The sequence below is a fragment of the Paramormyrops kingsleyae genome, chromosome 18, assembly GCF_048594095.1.
Source record: "Paramormyrops kingsleyae isolate MSU_618 chromosome 18, PKINGS_0.4, whole genome shotgun sequence".
Classification (NCBI taxonomy): domain Eukaryota; kingdom Metazoa; phylum Chordata; class Actinopteri; order Osteoglossiformes; family Mormyridae; genus Paramormyrops; species Paramormyrops kingsleyae.
Window position 1 is genome coordinate 6,940,772 of NC_132814.1, and position 20,205 is coordinate 6,960,976.

A 20,205-nucleotide genomic window follows, 5' to 3' on the forward strand; every position below is an offset into this window, starting at 1 on the left:
AAATTTGGGCTTTAGATTGTCAGGATAGATTATCAATGCACATTCTGGGAGCCCACTGATTGAAAACTATGGCGAGTAAACAGTCAGCGCAGGACTTCAACAATGGCTGGAATGGTTGGCTTCATTTTTAGTCACGTCTTTGATGAGAACACTGCTGATTAGACCTTGATAACATACTCAAGGCTGGGGAGCAAGGACAGATGGTAGACTGGCTGGAATATGTTTCGAGTGTCATATTTCTGAAGGGTTTGAGGTGCTTTAGTATTAAAACAATGACTCACTGAACAGCGGCCACAGTACAACAAACAGTTTACACAAATAGAAATCTACAAAAGACGCAGTATGATGTATGAGCTGTAATGCAAGCACACTCTTTTAAAATATAAAACAGACTATTATTTGCTTTATGCTTTCAGAATTATTTTGCATTATTGGCTATTTCGTAGATAATGATTAATGATCTCCTGATCTTCTAACCACAGTGTCAGTGGTGCAGAGGGACTTGTGACCAATCTAGCACTGGGCACAAGGCTGGGGTACCCCCTGGATGGAATGTCAGTCTATCACAGGGCACAGACACACACACACACACACACACACACACAGGCCTACTCTATGGGAGCATGAGACACCAGCTGGCCAAACTGCGGGACTTTGGGCTGCAGATCAGAACCCACGCAACACTGGGAGGGTATGCGAGCTCCACACACACACAGAAGAGGCAGGAATTAAACCCCCATCATTGCAGGTGCGGGAATGCAGAGCTGCCCTCAATGTTGCCATGCCACCCCAGTGAGAGTATGAAGTCATGGAGCGATACCCTCAAAAGTGCCACACCCACAGAGGGAAGTTCGGAACCCACTGCCTAATTCAGGGTTTTAAGAGGGTGTATATAAATGATGCAGTGCAGCTTCAAAAGAAACAGTGCCTATTGAAGCCTTTTGAACAGACTGTAATCCAAATCAAAATAAATTAATGAAAACATGCAGTGCAAAACATCTAGTTACTCACCAGTGTACTCATGAGGGTAATCCATATTTGAAAGGATGAAAATGAGAAACTAAAGTCTCTGAACGTACAATGTGTTTAATGTGACTGTTCTGCCGTGACACGGGTACATCTCCGACAATGGGATTATAAAGTCAAATATATGTAAAATTTTCAGTAATTATACAATTAATTATGATCTGTTATGATTTGCACAAATGGGAAATATTTAAGTTTATTACTGTCAGCAAAAAGTAAAAATCTAGCAACTTTTAAACGATTTCAGATAAATTTATTTTAAGTTGCTGTGTTTTGATGTATATTCCAGCTGGAAGCCTTTTCAGAGGTAGTTTAAATTACCGATACTTTCCCCGCAGCCATTAAAGCAGGATCTCTCAGTGGGTGGGAAAAAGGCCTTTACGTTTTGCCTTGCAAACCTTTTACAAATCTGGATGAAATATAGAAAAGGGATTTTTATTGTAAAAACCTGGGTCAGTATCTCCCTACCAGCTCTCGAGCACTTGCCGCTTAAATATTTTAAAATGAATTTTGAAAAATGGAACACACTCCTTTTTTAAAATGGACAACGCAGAAGAGTAACCCCTTCAATTAACCATAAGCAAAACAGATTTCCTCCCTTCCTATTTTTGGTCTTTGGAAATGGGACTTTTTCTGCACTACTTCAGACTGCACACCACCAAGCACAATGAACTGTAGGCCATTAATCACTATGTGCCGTATACCTGTAAGAACTGCGGCCTCGTATGGGATTAGGAGCCGGCAGAAGATGGAACGACTATAGACCATTATGCATCATTGACTACAGACTAGTAAGCATATTGAAATGTGCACCATTAAACACACTGGACTGTAATGTGTTGAGCACCACGTGTCATTAGTTTCTGAGAAGAGCAGATCATGTGGTGGTCAACATTAAGATAATGATCATTTAAATGTCCTAATATGAAAAAAGTATATGTTTTATTTAAAGTAGCATCCTATCCAGAATGTACACCATCCACATAGACAAGCAGCTGGAAGATGGATGGTTGGATGGAATTTTATTTTATGTATTTATATTGCATGGGGAGGCATGGTGGTGCAGTAGTTGGCACTGCTGCCTCACACCTCTGGGACCTGGGTTCGAGCAGTTTGGAAGATGGATGGATGTATTTAAATTGCAGTCTCATATGAGTTTTTTTTTAACATTTTTAAGGATCTATTGTTTTTCATGCAATACAAGTAATTTTTTATTCATCAGTCTGTGAATCAGTCTTTCTCATTGTAATTTTTATGTAAGATCGTTACCAATATAAAATATAGGCTAGAAGTTTCACAACGAAGGGAAAGGGAACGTGATCACATGAGCTTTTCCTGTTGTCACACGTCAGACCTAGTTCTGAGGTGACCCAGTCTGAAGTAATTTTAAACCAGACATGCGTTGTGCACCCACACAGAAGGTGCAAGGAACGAGTGCTTTGCAATGCAGAGCCTTACCCCTAAAGCAGTGACTAAGTGCTGGGGATTACATGCATGTAATGAAACGTGCATTAGTGCATGTTTAATGTGCATATTGTATGTACCGTCAAGTGCGGTACCCAAAACATCTATGTAGACCACAGGCAATGTGTGTGTTCTATATCGGGTGTGAGCTGTAAATTCATCAGACTAAGGAAAAAAATATATATAGGGCCTTTGAACGATGGGGCTCATTGACTTCACTCAAATATGGATGTATATTTTTAAAACACAATGACAGAAGACTGCAGGGAGCTGAAAAATACGACTGGGCTCCTGTGTGACTGGGCCTGCCAACAGAACTATGGAGGCAGGGTATAGAACCTCTACCCCAAGACCTTTGATATTAGATTTTGGATACTATTGCATAGTCAGTGTTTCTGAAACATATATGTGTTTTTCCTAAATATTTCAGAATTTGTTTATATATCTAGATAATTCCAGAGTACTCAAACCAAATCTATATTTGTTACACTTCCTCATCCAGGATAACTGAGTCTTTCCTCTTCTGTGATTGGTGGAGCACCTCTTTAACCGTTCATGTCTACACTTTGTTTGAAATGTACACTACAATGTACAAATGTACCTCCCCATTGGGATGAATGCCTCCCCACTGTGCATAATTAGCTAATGTGTTTCGCGGAGGTCCAGAAAGCGACTGACGTGCTGTGAGGCGTTTGAGGCGGCCGGGAACCACTCACTCATCGCTCAACAGTGACATCTGCTGTCAGCGCAGCAGCTAAAGGCTGTTGGTCAAGTAAAGCAAGCAACAGTCTAATTCTAGAATGTTAGCCTCTTGATGAAACCTATAAAGTAAAAGAAATCTTCAGCCTGCCGATGAAGTGTATTCAGTATTGGATGCTCCGCACTTTCTGGTACTTTTTAAAGAGATAATTCAAAAACAAAATATCCACCTGCCAATCTTTGGAAAAGAAGCTTAAAAAAAATACTAATTTAAAGCTGGTGATCATATAACACACATGGAACACATTTTATATAAATGTTTAAATCAGAAATTAAGCTGTGACTGGGCAGCTAGCTTTTTCACTAGCAGATCCATGGGAAAAGTCATCAAGGTGCAATGATCCAGCTCTGTAGTGTAGTATCAATACTAAGGATGGTAAGATTCTCAGATTTGCATCGGTGCCCCAGCATAAAAGTCCACGATGCAACTGCCCCAGTTAAAAAAGTGTGCACCAGATTCATGGGATGATCCATCGTTTCTAACATCTTTGTATTAGTAAAATCCAATTTGTTAATATATAATTATTAGTAGAGGCCCTATGTCTTTATTAATTAGAAATGTGGCCAATAATTTTTGACCAATGATATTACATTTAGATTGATTCTCACTCTCTAAACTCTGTTTCAGCACCATATTGAATTGCATAGCGTTATATTCTTTTGCATTGCATTGTATCGCATTGAATTGCATTGTGTTGGATCAAATCACATTGCATCATAATAGAGGTGAATTATATTGTATCGCATTAGTAGTTGCTTCATATGTATCTTTAATATATTGGATCGTTGGCGGCACATTGAGATGTATCACAGCCTCAGTGATGGACATGCACATCTCTAGACACTACATGAATCTGTACTCTATATACTATATACTGCATGCTGACTCTCCAGTAGATGATCTGACTGGCAGAAATAAAACAGGAAAAGTAACAAAAGCTCGTGCTAATATTGGCTATATAATGCAGGGAAGCTGAGGTAAACTGGAGCATTATACAATAGCACAACCTAATTATTGTAGCGTAAAAGTTTCACAATCCTCAGGAAGACCAAAACATGTCATGAAGGAAATACCCTGGGGCATAGATTTGGGTATGGATGGTAGGGACACATCCTTACCAATATTTTGGGGGTACGGTTTGTGTTTTGGGGGGGTTCAGCACTGATTTGGTCCCTTTCAATGTTTAAACTAAATCTACACCCTTGCAACTACGACTACTGTGACTGACAACAGAGATTTTCATGAATTCATCATTTATTTAGCTACATTTATGTAGGTCCTTGATCGTGTTAATGGCTCAGACTAGTACAGTAAAAGGATTTTTACCATAAAGCCTCTCATGAGCTTTTAAATGTATATTTTAATATGAATGGTAGTTTGCCGGGTGAGTCACAGCAACATCATAATGAATGCATTCAGTGACCAGGAAGGAAGCAACGCAAACCTCAGAAGCGTGTGTAAGGTCACAGCAATAACGACAGCAATCGCGTTCACGGCTGACTGCTTTCTTTGCACTTTGTAGCTGCCTCATCGACGAGTGACATTCTCCACAACCAATCAAACGCAAGATCAGCAAGACTCCTCCCAGCAAAGTTATTATGACAGCGGCCTGGAGGAATCTGAAACGCCCAGCAGCAAGTCATCGTCAGGCCCTCGCATGGGGCCCCTGGCCCTTCCTGAGGACCACTATGAGAGAACCACCCCTGACGGCAGCATTGGCGAACTGGAGCACCCTGAAAATGGTAAGAGACGCTGTTGCTTTCAACACATATCTCAGGACACATGTACAATATAGTATAAAATACTTTTCCGGACGTATCAGTACATAATAAGCCTCATTTGATGAATCTAATTCATTCTCCAAAATCAGCTTAGAAGGTGAAATTTATAAATCAAACACTGTATAGTGAATATAAAGTCTATGAACGTTTATTGAAATTGCAAGTGTAAAGCCAGAAATCAAGATAAGTTATATCAGACATTTCTCCATCTTTGATGTGGCCTTGCAACCGACAAAATTCAAGAGAATAAATAAATAGATAATTAGTGGCACAAACAAATGTAAAAGCGCTAATTGTATAAGCAGGCACATGCTTTAATAACAGGTACTGTAACCGTGTATAGAAGCTACCAGTCATATTCAATATCATGTCCAAAGGTAGGCAGCACACTCCTGCCATCAATGAAAGTTATTCTGATTAATCACAAATAAGAATAATCTGTTCCTGTGTTGAAACTTTTGTGGTTGTATCCTACTGGGATCACCGTGGTCCGCAAGGAGCTGACAATGCATCTGCGGGGTCTTATTGTTGAAAGGTACCAATCAGGAGAGGGCTATAAAAATCTCAAAGGCATTGGATGTCATTGGAGAAAATGTGGAACCACAGGGACATTACCAAAATCAGTACGATTCTCCAAAGCTGGTGACAGGACATGGTGAGAACTTATCAGGGAGACTCCCAAGAGGCCTACAGCAACATTAAAGGAGCTGCAGGAATATCGGGCAGGTACTGGTCACTCTTTGTATGCGACAACAATCTCCCATTTTCTATCCATGTCTGGGCTATGGGGTAGGGTGACGAGACAGAACAAATCTCTTACAAAAAATGACATCAAAATTTAGCAAAAACAAAAGAATAATAGTAATATATTCAGTCACCCAAAACCATGTGGGAAAATGTCTTATGGTCTGATGAGACAAAGGTTGAACTTTTTAGCCTTAACTGTTAGACATATGTTTGATGCAAAGAGAATAAAGCTTGTTCAAAGAGCATCATACCTACTGTGATGCATGGTTTTGACAGCATCATGATTTGTGGCTGATTCACCTCAGTTGGGACAAGGGGTTCTGCTCAAGATAGATGGATAATGATTAGCTCCAAATATCACGATATTTTGGCCAAAAGACAAACCCGCTGGCCTCTGTCATAAACCTGAAGATGAAGAGGAATTTCAGCTTCCAACATGATAACAACCCAAGGCAGACATCCAACTCGCTAAGGAATTGCTTCAGAGAAAGAAGATCAAGGTTTTGGAATAGCCCAGTCAGAGCTCAGACCTCAATCCCGGAGAAAACCCGTGGAACGACTTAAAGAGGGATGTGCTCAGGAGATCCCCTGGAAATCTGAAGAAACTTGATGTGTTTTGCAAGAACGAGTGGAATAAAATTGCCAGGTGTGCAAAGCTGATAGAAACTTATTCATAAAGATTTGCAGCTGTAAGAAATTCAAAAGCTGCTTCTACAAAGTATTAGGAGAAGACATGAAGAAGAATGTTATTTGCCAAAAAGTCAATAATTGGTACGAATAATGATACATTTTGTAAATTAGTGTTTTGTCTTTGCAGAGTCGGTTACAATTTTGATGTTACAGTACCTATTGGATTCAGTGCACGAGTAGGCCATGGGAATGAGGGGATTCAGAGGAACAATCAAGGTTTGCTGGAGATGCTGGTTGAAGCCGGTGTATCCAGGGCCTTTAAGTCTGAATGGACCATGTTCAAGGCCTCAATCATTGCAGCGGCTACAAAGATGAGTGGGCAGAAGGCTGCAATCATTGCAGTTGTTGTCTGTCATGGAGGTAATCCTAGGACCCGCTGATTGACAAGCTGAAGAAGGAGGCCTTCAGGGTAATACTTGTTCTGACATATCTGTGAGAGCTGAAAGTTAACGACATCCGAAAAGTGCTCATGCATGGTAGGAATTTGGAGAGGCTAAGGAGAGAGTGTTGCGTGGCCCCAAAGAAGTTTCTGTAAACCACATATCGGGGGGGGGGGGGGGGGGGGGGGCGGAGGGGCTTTGCTCAGTCTTTCTTCAAATTTCTGGGAAAACCTATGCCAGGGTACGGGAGAAGAGATCCTGCCCCGTAGTTGAACCTAGGATTCAAGAGGAACAATGCGGATTCCAGCCAGGCACAGGGATAGTGGACCAGCTCTTGTCCTAGTCACAGTGTGAGGCTTTGTGGGGATACGCTAACAGATGTGCCTTGTGGACTTGGAGATGGCCTTACGACCGCATGCTTCAGCACATTCTGTGGCAAACTCTGCTGGAATATGGGGTACCAGTGTAGATACCGCTACCCAATTGCTGTACAACGAAGTAGGAGTTTATTCTGCCTGCTTGGCACAAAGCCGATGTCATTTAGAGCGAGTGTTGGCATCATGTCTCCATTCCTGTTTGTGATTTCCATGGATAGGATATCAAGGCACAGTTACAGCTGGAAGGCCGGCAAGGAGGCTAGAGGTGACGTCCCTCCTTCTGAACTGCCCACTGTGCTACTGCTGTATCATTAATTAAATGATCTGCTATTAAAGTTAGAACAAATATGGTTAATGGCTATGTAAACTAATGTCTGAACTAATGCTCTTGGTCTTGCTTCGAGCAGCACACTGTGACAGGCAACGCTGGTGCATTGTGGGGCAGTGATGCATTTTGCTACATTGTGTATTTTTGTGCAATAGAAAAGCTGTATATACTAGTGGAAATTTATTTGTAGAATGTGCTACCTAATATGTGGTTGATGGATGAATGTCCTGTATTGTAATTAGACTGTTTTCTTATTTCATAAAATATAAAGAAATTAAGGGAAGTAATACAGTGCAAATTGTGAGGAAAATGTGTATAATAGTACATCTACTAACACTGTAATGCCGCCAGTCCTGTGGTTAAGAACATCCAACTTACGAACAACCCGTACTTACGAACATAAAGCCTATTATTTAAAAAATTTGCGTTAAATACAATAGCTCATAATAACGAATGCACGCACTACTTTGTGATGCTCATGAAAACATTGCATAACTTCAGCAGTTCATTAGCTCAAGCTGCAGTACAGTTACAGTAAATAGATACAATATATTAAGACAAACATTTGACTAACTTACACTAAATAAGATCTGTATGGACCTGTTCCAACCTACCTACGAATTTGACTTAAAGACAGACTTAGGGAACGGATCTCATTCGAAAGCGGGGACCTGCTCTATACTGGGGCATACTTAGAAATTCTGCCCCCCTGCCCACCCAATTTGACACATACTTTAACATATTCAAGGGGCCGGTGTCAAGTGTTGAGCCCCCTAATTCTGCTAGGGTATCCCTGCCCCTTTGACGCCCCTGGCAGTATAGATAATATACTATAATACTGTAATACTATAATACTGTCATACTGTGGTATTTCTGTCTGCATTGCCGAGCTGCACAGACATGCGTGTCACACGTTTCCTTTGCTGCACAGTATGGTGGTGGGGGTGACGGTGGGGGGTGGGGGTGTCTATAATCACCTTCTTTTGAACACATGCTGTTCCCCCCCACACACACACACACACAATATATTAACAGTATTTTAAACAAATGATCATATCATGGATCTATATGATGCCATTATTTTAAATAACCTTGTCTGCAGGAGACTTCAAAATCAATAAATTCAATAAAAGGTATATTAAACTAAAACAGACTTTCACACACATAGTTCTTAAATTATTTTATTATGCCCATAGCATATGGCGAATTATTATTATATATTTTTTTGAAAACCACTCTATTATATATAGGTTTTTAATCTAGAAGGTGCATAATAGAAAATGTCTCCCTTTACCTTCTAACACCAGACTGTCACATGCAAATATAACAAAACATTTCGAAATAATATAAAATCTAATCTAAAGGTGTACTTAAGATCAGTTTCCAATCTTTCAGCTGATTCACCATGCTAGAGGTAAGCCTCAGCGTTCTCCACATAATAAGGGACAATGCATTCATCAAAATGGTCTTTTAAATAAGACATTGAACGCAACAATAAAATGTAACACTAAGAGTAAATGCATAAAAACATGGCGAGCAAAGATTGGAATCGTTTAAATCACCCATTACATGTGTAATGTAATCATCCAATTTTCTTGTAAAACCTACAGGGAAATCTGAGACTTTCTTGCTGTAGATTACAGGCACCGGTCATGGTAAATAAATCAGTAAAATTTAATTGACATTTGTCATTAAGTAGTCAATTGATATTATACAAATGTTCAGATCTCCCCTCCACCTCTCTCCTGGATATGTCCTCCTGGAAGATGGATAGATGGCTGTTTAGGTCATCATGCTGTCAGCTGGCCACCAATTAGCTGAAGATACTTGTGCCCTGCTCTATATTGGAGCCCTTCCCCATTGCCATCCGCCTTGACGATATCACCAGCAAGCTGGGGCCTCTTACCAGAGCTTCACTGCCCACATCCTTGCACTGGTGTTGCATCAGACCCTTAAAAACAACTGTAACAAAAGGTGTAGTGGGTGCAGGCAGGTTAACTGCATATACGGTACAAGGGTGCATAGATTGAAACACATTGCTGGACTTGTTTGCCATTTTTTGATTTGCCACACATAGGTCCTTCCTGCCCTCACACCAAGGTGGCTCTTATGCCAGGGGCAGCCTGTGGCAAGAGGCAGAAGCTGTTTTCCTAGGCTGCACTCACCAGTAATCTCATTAGTACTTGGCCAATGCTTCTTAATGAGGCAACTAGTATTTCTACAGTATTCAGAGTCTCAGTTTCCAGTGGTATTACAATAGATACAAGATATATTGTAGCAATAAAATGTAGCATGAATTCATAGGACATAGGATTTATTTAATTTAGCTTGTATAGCTTATTACTGTGGGTGTACTGTATGTGAATGCCATTAGTTAATAACACATACCATTACAAAAAGATGTAAGATAATCTAAGATAAATGTATTCAAAACTTTAAACTACAGACATGACAAACTCATTTAAAAAAAAAATGAACTGTAAATATAAATTTTGAGGTTTTAAAGTCCAGTATGTCCCCTAAAATGAAACCTGTTATTCTTGAATCTGGTTGAGAGTCCAGATATCATGAAAAGTCTCATTCTTCTCTAGAGTATAATCTGGATCTCATTCTGGGATTGTATAAGTCCTCAGAATCAGGATCGTCACTATTCAAATGTTATCAGGGGAATGAGTTGCCATTAAGGGAAGTGAGCGGGAATCGCCGCTTGTGATTTCATGATCCGCGGATTTATTTCACTATTACATCTACCGTAGGTAAGTTGCAAGATCCCTTTTAAGCCTCTTTGGCTTGTTGACGTCCCATTGGATGGGAGCCATATCCAGGGTGATGTCAGGAAACCATTAAAATCAATATTTTCCACATAATCCAATGTATATCCACCCAGGTGAACAAAATGAACAAACCATCCAACAAAATCATGATGCTGCCTCCTGCTGCAAAACCAAGCCACAGACTCAGCCTCTGGTTTCATGTTTTTATGCAAAAAAATCTAGCTGATGAAATAATCATGCATCTCGTATTAAGGCGGTACTGTCTTTTCCTTTTTTGTCAAAGCTCTGCCAGAGCAATTTGCTGTCAAATACAGTGCACAGGCTTTACCAGCATGCTCAGTTAACGCAAAGCCTAATAATAATAAGCCTAACGAATATGCAATGCACCAAACTAAGAATGTAATTTAGTTTGTAAGAGAGCCCTGTAAAAATAGAAATGCAAAAATATTTTTAACAAAATATATGAAAATAGTTGTAGAAGACAGGGAAATTGTAGACTGGGTAGCTAGGGCATTAAGAGTGACATATTTCAGCATTTCTGAGTGCGGTTCATTCACTGCATATCGGTTTTTTGCGTATAAATATCAATGCCCATCGTGTGAATGCAGAGAGAATGTCAGTTTTAGCATATGTGGTGTTATGACTATCCTGATTGAATATGTGAAAATGTATATGCACCATGGTGGCTCCCAGCTAATCATTTTTGGTTCCCAGAACATTCCAGGAAGGTTGTTTTATGATTACATGAACGTTCCCCAAAGGTTTGTTTGATTGCCCTATGATTAGCCAGGAAAGGTTTTTTTTAATGTAAATATAACATTTTTGGTTGCATGTTTTGATTTATGGAAAATTCTCATAACGTTTGGTATAACCTTTGGACAATGTTCCAATTGATTGTATTAACGTCCCCCTAATCATTAAAATACAAGATACCTAAATACACTTTATAACGATGTATAGTTATAGTATATTTAGGTTCTCTAAACGTCATAGGACCATTCACCATTCATGTAATGAGTTTTTTAGTTCCCAAAACATTTGGAGAATGTTCTTATGCATAATAGCCTGGAGTAAACATTCTCTAAATATTAGTGGAAGGTTTTTTTTTTTTTGTAAAACTAACCTCAGGAGAACTCTAGGCTAACATTGGCTTAATGTTCTAGCGTTTGCTGGGTCAGTGGGTAGCACTGTTACCTCCTGTCTCCAAAGGGGGCTGGATTCCGGTCCCTGTTGTGTTTGTGTGGAGTTCCCATGTTCATCTCACAGTCCAAAAACTTGCAGTTAAACTAATAAGCATTTCTAAAATGTGCATAGATTATGACTGTGTGGATGTGTATGCCATGTGATGGACTCACATCCCAACCAGGGTGTCCCCTGCCTTGTGACCTGTAATGGACTCACATCCCAACCAGGGTGTCCCCTGCCTTGTGACCTGTAATGGACTCACATCCCAACCAGGGTGTCCCCTGCCTTGTGACCTGTAATGGACTCACATCCCAACCAGGGTGTCCCCTGCCTTGTGCCTTATGCTAGATAGCCTCCAACCCCCTAGATAGTACAAATAGAGAAATTTCTATACCAGCCTCAGGCGTATATCATTTTTACAGTACAATATTATTATTATTTTATTTATTTTTTTGCCAGATGTCACATCTTGTGTGTTGATGTTTGGACAGGGCCAGAATCAATGCATTCACTATAATCCACTAAAATCCAGAAAAAGTACACAGATTAATACATGCTCTCTTTTTGTATATTTCGATTCTGTTTAACAGATAGAAAGTGTTCTCCTCTCCCTTTCAAAGAGGAATTAATAGGAAGAAATATCAAGCATGATTAGTTCTGGCAGCGGGCGGCACGATCACACCTTCAGTCTTGGGTGTCGGGGGTTTGCATGTTCTCTGAGTTGTGCAGGTCTCCTCTGGGTACGGTGGCTCCCTCCCGCAGTCTAAAGCTGTACAGTTGGTGTATCTAAATTGCCCATAATAATTGTGGTGCCCTGTAATGGACTGGCATCCTATCCAGGCTGTCTAGACTTGTGCCCCGTGGCTCTGGGTGGGTTTCTGACCTCCTTCAAACCCAGAGCAGGACAAACAGGAATCCTTCTTTCTTTTTATATGTTTGCCTATATGCGTGTGTATGGGAAATTGTATAGCCTTTTTGACAGTGTGCTTGTGTTTGTACATTTGAATTTATATTATATGTACTTTCTCAGCAGACTCTTCAAGGGAAAAGAAAGAAAAATGTATTTATTTTATGCAGCATTTTAGGTTCGACATCATTTTCAATGGTGCAGCTCGAAGCCCTCTGTAGACATGAACATTTGTCAATGTTAACCAAAATGCCTAGAATTTATAGCCTTAGGATGGAGCAGTTACGAGTTAATGATATAGTTAGGGTTCTGCACGCTTCTATATACATCTTTGAATATGATATTGCCTTAATCAAAACATCTCAGAAGGAACTTTTGTTCCTCTTACTGTTTTGGGGGTTGAGACTGGCATCTATGCAGTTAAACTAGGTCACTGGGTTACATGCCTCCTGGGTTTACTATTAATTTGTTGAAACGGAATAGCAGCCTTGATAAGCAGGTCACATTCCAAGCAGGAGCAACCAAGAAGGCCTACAACAAAGAACTTTGAAATGGGGACTTGTAGGAATATTTTCAAACCTCCAGATAAACACTGGATATCCGAGTTTTAAATGTATTAGGTATCCTTGTCTTGCTTCCTCACAAAATCAGACCATTAAGTCAGTGTACAAAATATTAAGTTCAGTATTTAAAATGATGTATACAGTATATGGGGCAATTGACCCATTCAAGGCAAAAGAAGGAAATGGCTACAGTACCGTGACACAGCACAGGGTGTAAGGAATTATTAAGGGCAGTAGGACCTTTACTGAGAGCTTAACAAATACTCGGAAAACCATAAGGGGTCAATGATACCCACAACTCAAGGAGACTACTGGGGCAGTTGTCCCAGGCCGGGGGTGTGTGCCCAGGCCTGGGAACTGCCTGGCGGCCCTGGTACCAGAATCTTCCAACAGGACTGGGGTACCAAATCAGCAGAGACAAGGGCAAGGTCAGGAGACAGGCAGGGATCCAAAAAAACATAGCGAGGCAATAATTCAGGCAGAGCTAATCCAAACACCAGAGGCAGGGCACAAAATCAGTTGGCGGGCAAAGATTCAATGCACAGGTAGGCAGAACGCATCACTGGCAAAGGTGGCCAAAAATCAAAACACAGGGAGCGCTCAAACACAGAGCTGGACTCACAGTATAACAAGCACCAGAGTGCTTGGCAGGGGCACAAGACAATCTGGCAACTGGGAAACAGATCCTTAAATTCACTGGGGAAGATATGCTTAACAAGGAACAGGTGCGGGCACTTGTCTAATTAAACCGGCTGATTGGTGGTTGTAGTCAGGTGATCTCTGGGAGCAGGAAACTGGCGACACGCCCAAAATACAGGTACAAAGAGCAGTGAGCAGAAAAACCACTAGGGGGCAGAGGAAACAGGAGGGAAACCCTGACTGCACTTTCTAAACTTCCCTTACTGGATGAAAGTAACACTGTCGAACTTTAAGTAACATATTACATACATTATGCTAATAAAAGGAAATGAGCGTGCAATTCTTGCTCATAGGGGTTTTACTTACACAAAAATGTTCTGAGGAAAGAAAAATGATTGGCTCATAGAGATAACCAATGAAATTGCACCTTGTTGAGGCGGCACCAAACAATCATTTGTTTTGGTCCCGCTTTCTCTAGTTGCTTGGACCCACCTCTTTTATAATCTGATTGGTTATCTCTCTGAACCAATCATTTCTGTTCCTGCCCTCGGAACATTTTTGCGTAAGTAAACCTCTTATGAGCGCAGTTGTTTAACAGATTTCCAGTGGCTCAGTATTGCTTGAGGAACTCGTCGGTTCAACGTGCCTCCTGTCCCCTCTCCCAGCAGACGTCCGCTCCCTCCCTGACGTGGCCATGACCGGGAACTGCACTCAGGAATGCACCGAGTTCGGGCACTCGGACACCTGCTGGATGCCGGGCCAGCCATCTCCCAGCCGCAAGAACAGAACCCCCCCGAAACTGTCAACCTTTGTGCCTTACCAGGAGAGAAACAGCCTGGACCGGCCAGGGCCTGGAGGGGGGAGGCTGGCAGAGGAGCGTAGCACCAAGGTGGCCAGCGTGCGCCTTCTGCCCTCACATAGTGCCTACTCATGCAGCAGCCATGAGTCTGGACAGCCTCCACCCCTGGAGGAAGCTTCTAAGCGAGAGATTTACCTGTGAGAATGCCTCCAGACAGATCTGCCTGCGAGGCACTCGGGCGAGACGTGCCTGGAGAAGGGTTCTCAACTTCCAAGGACCCTGGTAGGTATACCTGTGAGAAGACTCTATCTCACTGTAGTCTGGAGATGATTGGATACCTTAGGCCTTCCGTCTGACCGCTTCCAGAAGGCTTTAACGATCCAGAATGAAATTCAAATCCACAAGAAAGTGAGAAAATGCTCTAATGATATGAGTTCAATGTCTGCAGCGCAGTGGCAGGCTGGAGCTCTGCTGTGGGACGCAGGGGTATGTCTGCACTTAAGGGATCACTGTAAAACGTTCATGTATGAACACAGAACATGCACATGGAAATATGGGAATTACATTTGTTTTTTTCTACCTTTTATCATTTCTACAAGGCTAAAGGCAAAGTTATATATGCTATATATAATTATATATATAAATATATATACATATATATATATATACACACATACATACAAACATATACAATGGGATTCCATGAATATTCAGAAAGCAGGATGGCTGACAAACTGGAGGCACTGGCTTTTTAAAGAACAACATGCAGAGTTGCTGGATTACTGTACAGTTATGTAAATTCTTTTATGGGATATTTTCTTCATCGTTGCATCATTATTTATTCCGACGTGGAGATCTTATTGTGATGGTGTCGGGGATTGTCGCGTATCCCCAACAAACTGCACATATGTTTGAATACGTACCCACCTTGTGACTGCTCTGCTCGGGAAAACATCGAGACGCAAAGAAGACAAAAAAAAATAAAAAAAAGATCTATGGGTTCCATTATGTAATGATTCCCACAACTGCATGTAGCTCCCATAATCAGGGGGGGGGCTATATGTAAGTGGAATGGTTTCCCCCTGCTGACCCCATTATGGTCATACCCAGAATCTACACCATTTCATGAGCACATACTCCCTTAATGTCACTTAAAAAAAGCCACACCTTCCATTAATGACACTCAGAGACAGCACCGTAAGTAGAAACAACACTGTGACAGCCTGGATCAGCCCGGGGCACACATAAAGAAATCTATACCCCACAAGGGCCCTCGTTTGTGGCCATTACAGGTTCTAACTGGATGGGATCATTTCATTCTTAACTATCCACTACCACTGTCTTGTTATGACCTAGTTTGGCAGTTCCAATTAGTTCTATGTCCTCTTGAAATGTGTGCTACACAGGGACCAACATACATTGACATTAGTCCTAACCAAAGAGATGATCGAGATTAAAAAACATAGGGAGAAAGCAAGGGTGGAATCAAGATTAAAACAAATGGTTTTGTATTAAATAATGCTCACTGTTTTTTTCCCAGCCAATAGGGTGGCATCAGCTGTCCATAACAGTGGTGAAAATCCGTTTATCTCTGTGTGACAGAGATGTAAACATTTGTGATGTGTTGTTGTAGGGTCAAGCACATTTTTAGGTCTTTTAGGGGTTTAGTATTAATTACAATGAAGAATTATAGGTAAAACATGTTCCTTGTTGGTATTTCATTATTTGTGAAGATTCCTGTTTCAGATTCCTTACTTCTCAAAAGGTCCTGCCTTCAGAGGCTGTCCTTATAAAAAGTGCAAGTTGTTGGCTTAACTGTTGGCTGTATTTAAGTAGGAGAAAATACTTGTGATGTAATGTTTTTTGCACAGATAAATGTACATGCAAGTGTAGCTTCTAAAACTTATGGCAAACTCTGTGGTTGTAATTATCCACTGCCTAATGTTTCCTTGACAGTTGAATATCATATTTTATTTGATATTTATGTTTATTGTGAACAGTGAACTTCAATGAAGAGCAGTTTGAGTTTCCTCCCAGGTGTTCCACTTTGTTTGGATCAATGCTTGCATGTCAATAGAATCATTTGTAATTAGTCTTCTGCCTTAAAGCTTTATAATAAAATATGTAGAAAATAATAAGGACCTTGTTGAATTTTTACAATTCAATAAAATAGATCATTCCCACAATGCAACTGTAGTGGGGGTGCAGTTTAGATTTAAAGGGTTTACAAAATTAACTCATTGACAGAAATAGCATTCAGAATTTCAGACATCTGCAGTATAAAAGATCCAATTTTAGTGGACCAGCTTATAATCAGTAGTCCATGGCCAAGCTGAATAGAAAAATGACAATTCTGATCACATTTCCTGCATAGGTAAACTATATATGCAAAAAATATGTGGACTCCAGCTTCTCATTCCAAAATCAAGGGAATTAATATTTCGTTGGACCACCTGTCTTGCTATAATAACCTGTACTCTTCTGAGAAGGCTTTCCATTAGATGCTGGAACATTGCTGGTGGGATTCGCTGCCATTCAGGTTGGGTATTGATGTTGGGTGATCAGGTCCCTCTCTGTGAGCTTGTGTGGCCCCCACCTCACAGCTGAACTTGCTCCCAGATGTTTCCACTTCGCTACATGTGACCAGGGCAGCTCTAGCAGGGCAAAATGTGGCAGACTGATTTGTTGAAAAGCTGCCATTGTTGCTGGAGATTGCATTGCTAAATATTTAATTATACACCTGAGTCAACAATGAATATGCTTTAATTTGGCAATTAAATGGCGGTGTCCACATGTTTTTGGCCATACAGTGTATCTATCCAGTGTCACTAAATTGAATGCAAGTGTTGAATGTCAAAGTCACTCAGAATATAGAAGTTCTGAGTAATAACCTTTCTTTATTGTATTTAGAAATGTACTGAGGCATTTTCGTATCATCTCATAACACTATGCTAAGACGTGTCATTTATGAAGACCAGAACGAGAGAAAAAAGCAAATACAATGTAAGGAACGACTCATATTGCTGGCCTCGTCCAATGTTTTTGTGAATTGTAGGGTTTAATTGCAGCCCAGTGTCATGCCTTGCTGTTGAGGTTTCCGTAAAGATCCTGAATATTGGTACTCTGTGTTATAGTGCAGTTTTAGGAAGTGCTTTATCAGTGTCAGCTGGAGAAGATAAACCCCCAAGCTGGGAGGAGGATCTGTTGCATTTACCTTGGCATACCCCAGATGCCCCATATTACCCTGTGGAATCGTGTATTTAATATCAATAATCTGAAAACGAATCAATTATAAATTGGGAATTTATTAATAACCAGACTCCGTTATTGACCATTATTTATTAAAATTGGACCATAAGGTGGACAGTGCTTCTGGGGCTCGGATCAAACTTTTCTGTTGCTCTGAAATCCTTTTTTATTGCTCTGTTGATCTCCTAATCTTTGTAATGGTTCTACAAGCTCGAGTCTGGCTATGATTTTGACTAAATGGAGTCTCTGTGTCTGGGAAAGAGACCTGAAAATCCGTATGTGAGCATAAACCTTGTACGTGCCGACCCCGTCCAGGTGAAGGCTTGGTGATAACACAGGCTTTCTCTTTCCCTGAGGTTTTAAAGCCTAATATATGTTAATGTGATTGGTTGGGAGTTCCGTATCACGTGATGATGTATGAAGAATGTATCCATTTGGGGAATCTCCAGGTGAAGGGGGATATGCAGCATACCTGGCGTGACTCTGTCTTTTCTCATGCATTTTCTTATACTTTGTCACTTTGTCTTTTAAGCGTCACAATAAACTATCTCTAGACTACTGGCTAATTTTGAGTGAATTCTTCGACAGCCTCATCTGCTTCTTGCATCCTGGCATGTTCTCCTCCATCATCTCGCCCTTGAATCCCATCACCGTCATCACCTAGATCTCCCTAAACCCTTCATCTTCCGTAGCTAATAAAACAGGGTTGCATTTCAGATTTGACCGGACGATTTAACGTCCCGGGTACTCAGTAAATCATAAAAGTAATTAGCAGCCAACCTGACAAGGTCAAAACGAGGAATAACATGCAAACTCTCATTATATTTGGTTAAATGTTCTTACGCTCAGCTGTTAAATCCAGCATTTATGAGCCCGCTTGGCTTCTTCAGTGCTCCCAGAACTGATACTGTTGCTCCTCCTGTTGCCATGGAAACACATATGCTCATACTTTCCGTTCGCTCGCCGTCTGTGCTTTTATCGAACGCTGCACACAAGGGTAGCCGATCTCCGCTACGCTGCTTCATTATATCATAAGAAACAATCATCTTGCGAAAAGCAATTTTACATACAACAGCCGTTCCAAACGTTTCTTCCTCAGGCAATTGAGGAACGTTTGCAGTCAGGGAGTGCCATTTCAGGAAGCCATTGTTTGGTATGGTAGCACAGGCATCCTAACAAGGAAAACACTACTGTCTATGCTAACAAAGGTCACTGAAATAAATGGCAATGCCTTCGCCTCAAACGAATCCCTGCACATCCAACACATCATCAAACGTGCCAATAGGCTGACTGCAGACCTGTCACTCTTAGCCCACTGCTGACTGCAGCTGCTGCTCTTCTCTGGTAGGTGCTACAGAACCTCACAGTATTACAACTGCTTCCTACAGGGTTGCCAACTTCGGTCAGCTGGCCGGCGTGAGATTTTCAATTCGAGACAAGTCTGCATACATATGTACACGCATTTACACGCATATAACAGTTTTATTACTTTTGTAAATAGTCTGCAGCGTTTGCAAACTACCTAACGCTTCTGATGTAGTTAAGTTTAGGTTTATCATGGAATAATATAGATTTGCTGTAAGCTTTCTTGCTTGAGCGCGAGAGTCAGAAAGCGTCACGCCAGATGTGTGAGAGCTGGCAACCCTGTTCTTATCCAATACTGTAAGACTAATCGACGATTAATAACCATCCTTCTGTGATTAGTAATGGGTTCTTTGTCATGTTGTCCTGTGATATATTTCATTTGCACTGATTAAGCCTATGTTTACATGTACAGAGCAACTTTTTGCACTTTATTCCATATTCAGTGTCTTTTTTTTTGCACACTTGTTCTGCTATTAAGGCACTTTTGATGTATGTTGTGTATTCTGTGTTAGGGATTTACTCTGCATTGCTATTTGTCCATGTCCTGGAGTCTTATTTTGTATAACATTTAAATTGCACGTGTCCTATGTTGTACACTTTATGTTGTGTATTTATTCATTGTATAGTGTATTATGTGTATCCGGCTGTCTTATTCTGTTCGCTATTGTCATTTGATGTAGTTATGCTCTACCCCCAAGCTCAGTCATATACCAATAAAGATGTTATTCTATTTCACCTCCAGCACACCTGATTCATCCAATTATCAGCTTTATGATTAGTTAATGTGTATTATCAGATTGTGTAATGGTGTAATACAAGAAACATATGATATGGGTAAATGAAATGGATTTGAGAACTGCAGCTTATGCAGAAAAGCATGGTGCAACCCAGATTTGTGTACTGCATAGAAGTGTATGGGTATTGAAGTGAAATCATAAAGAGTTTTAGTGAAATAGAACACATAATACTTGCATGTACAGCAACCCCGACTTATAGAAGATTTTTGAAAGTATGACAGTATTCAAAGACAGAGAAGCCTGTAGTTAACCGGACACGGAGCCGAACCTTACTACATGCAAACCCTGCTTTCCATCTCTGATCCTGGAGATCTGCAGTATCACCACAATTTAGTTTTAGCAAAGTCTCTTCTACTCTCCTCATTGCCTTAATT

At 40.8% G+C, this 20,205-nt stretch overlaps 1 protein-coding gene across 7 annotated transcripts in view; it reads left to right on the forward strand.

The window, feature by feature from the left end:
- LOC111836066 (protocadherin-1-like) overlaps window positions 1-19,769 on the forward strand; it is a 42,757-nt gene extending 22,988 nt beyond the window's left edge. For 4 of the 7 annotated variants that reach the window (XM_023796995.2, XM_023796996.2, XM_023796997.2 and 1 more), the window contains 2 exons: window positions 4,773-4,992; window positions 14,287-19,769. In XM_023796995.2, the coding sequence (XP_023652763.1) occupies window positions 4,773-4,992; window positions 14,287-14,621 (555 nt within the window). In that variant the 3' untranslated portion in view covers window positions 14,622-19,769. Of the gene's footprint in view, window positions 1-4,772; window positions 4,993-5,566; window positions 5,758-14,286 lie in introns of all 7 variants that reach the window. The other 3 variants (XM_023797000.2, XM_023797001.2, XM_023796999.2) reach the window with 3 other exon arrangements.
- The last annotated feature ends 436 nt before the right edge of the window (window positions 19,770-20,205 follow it).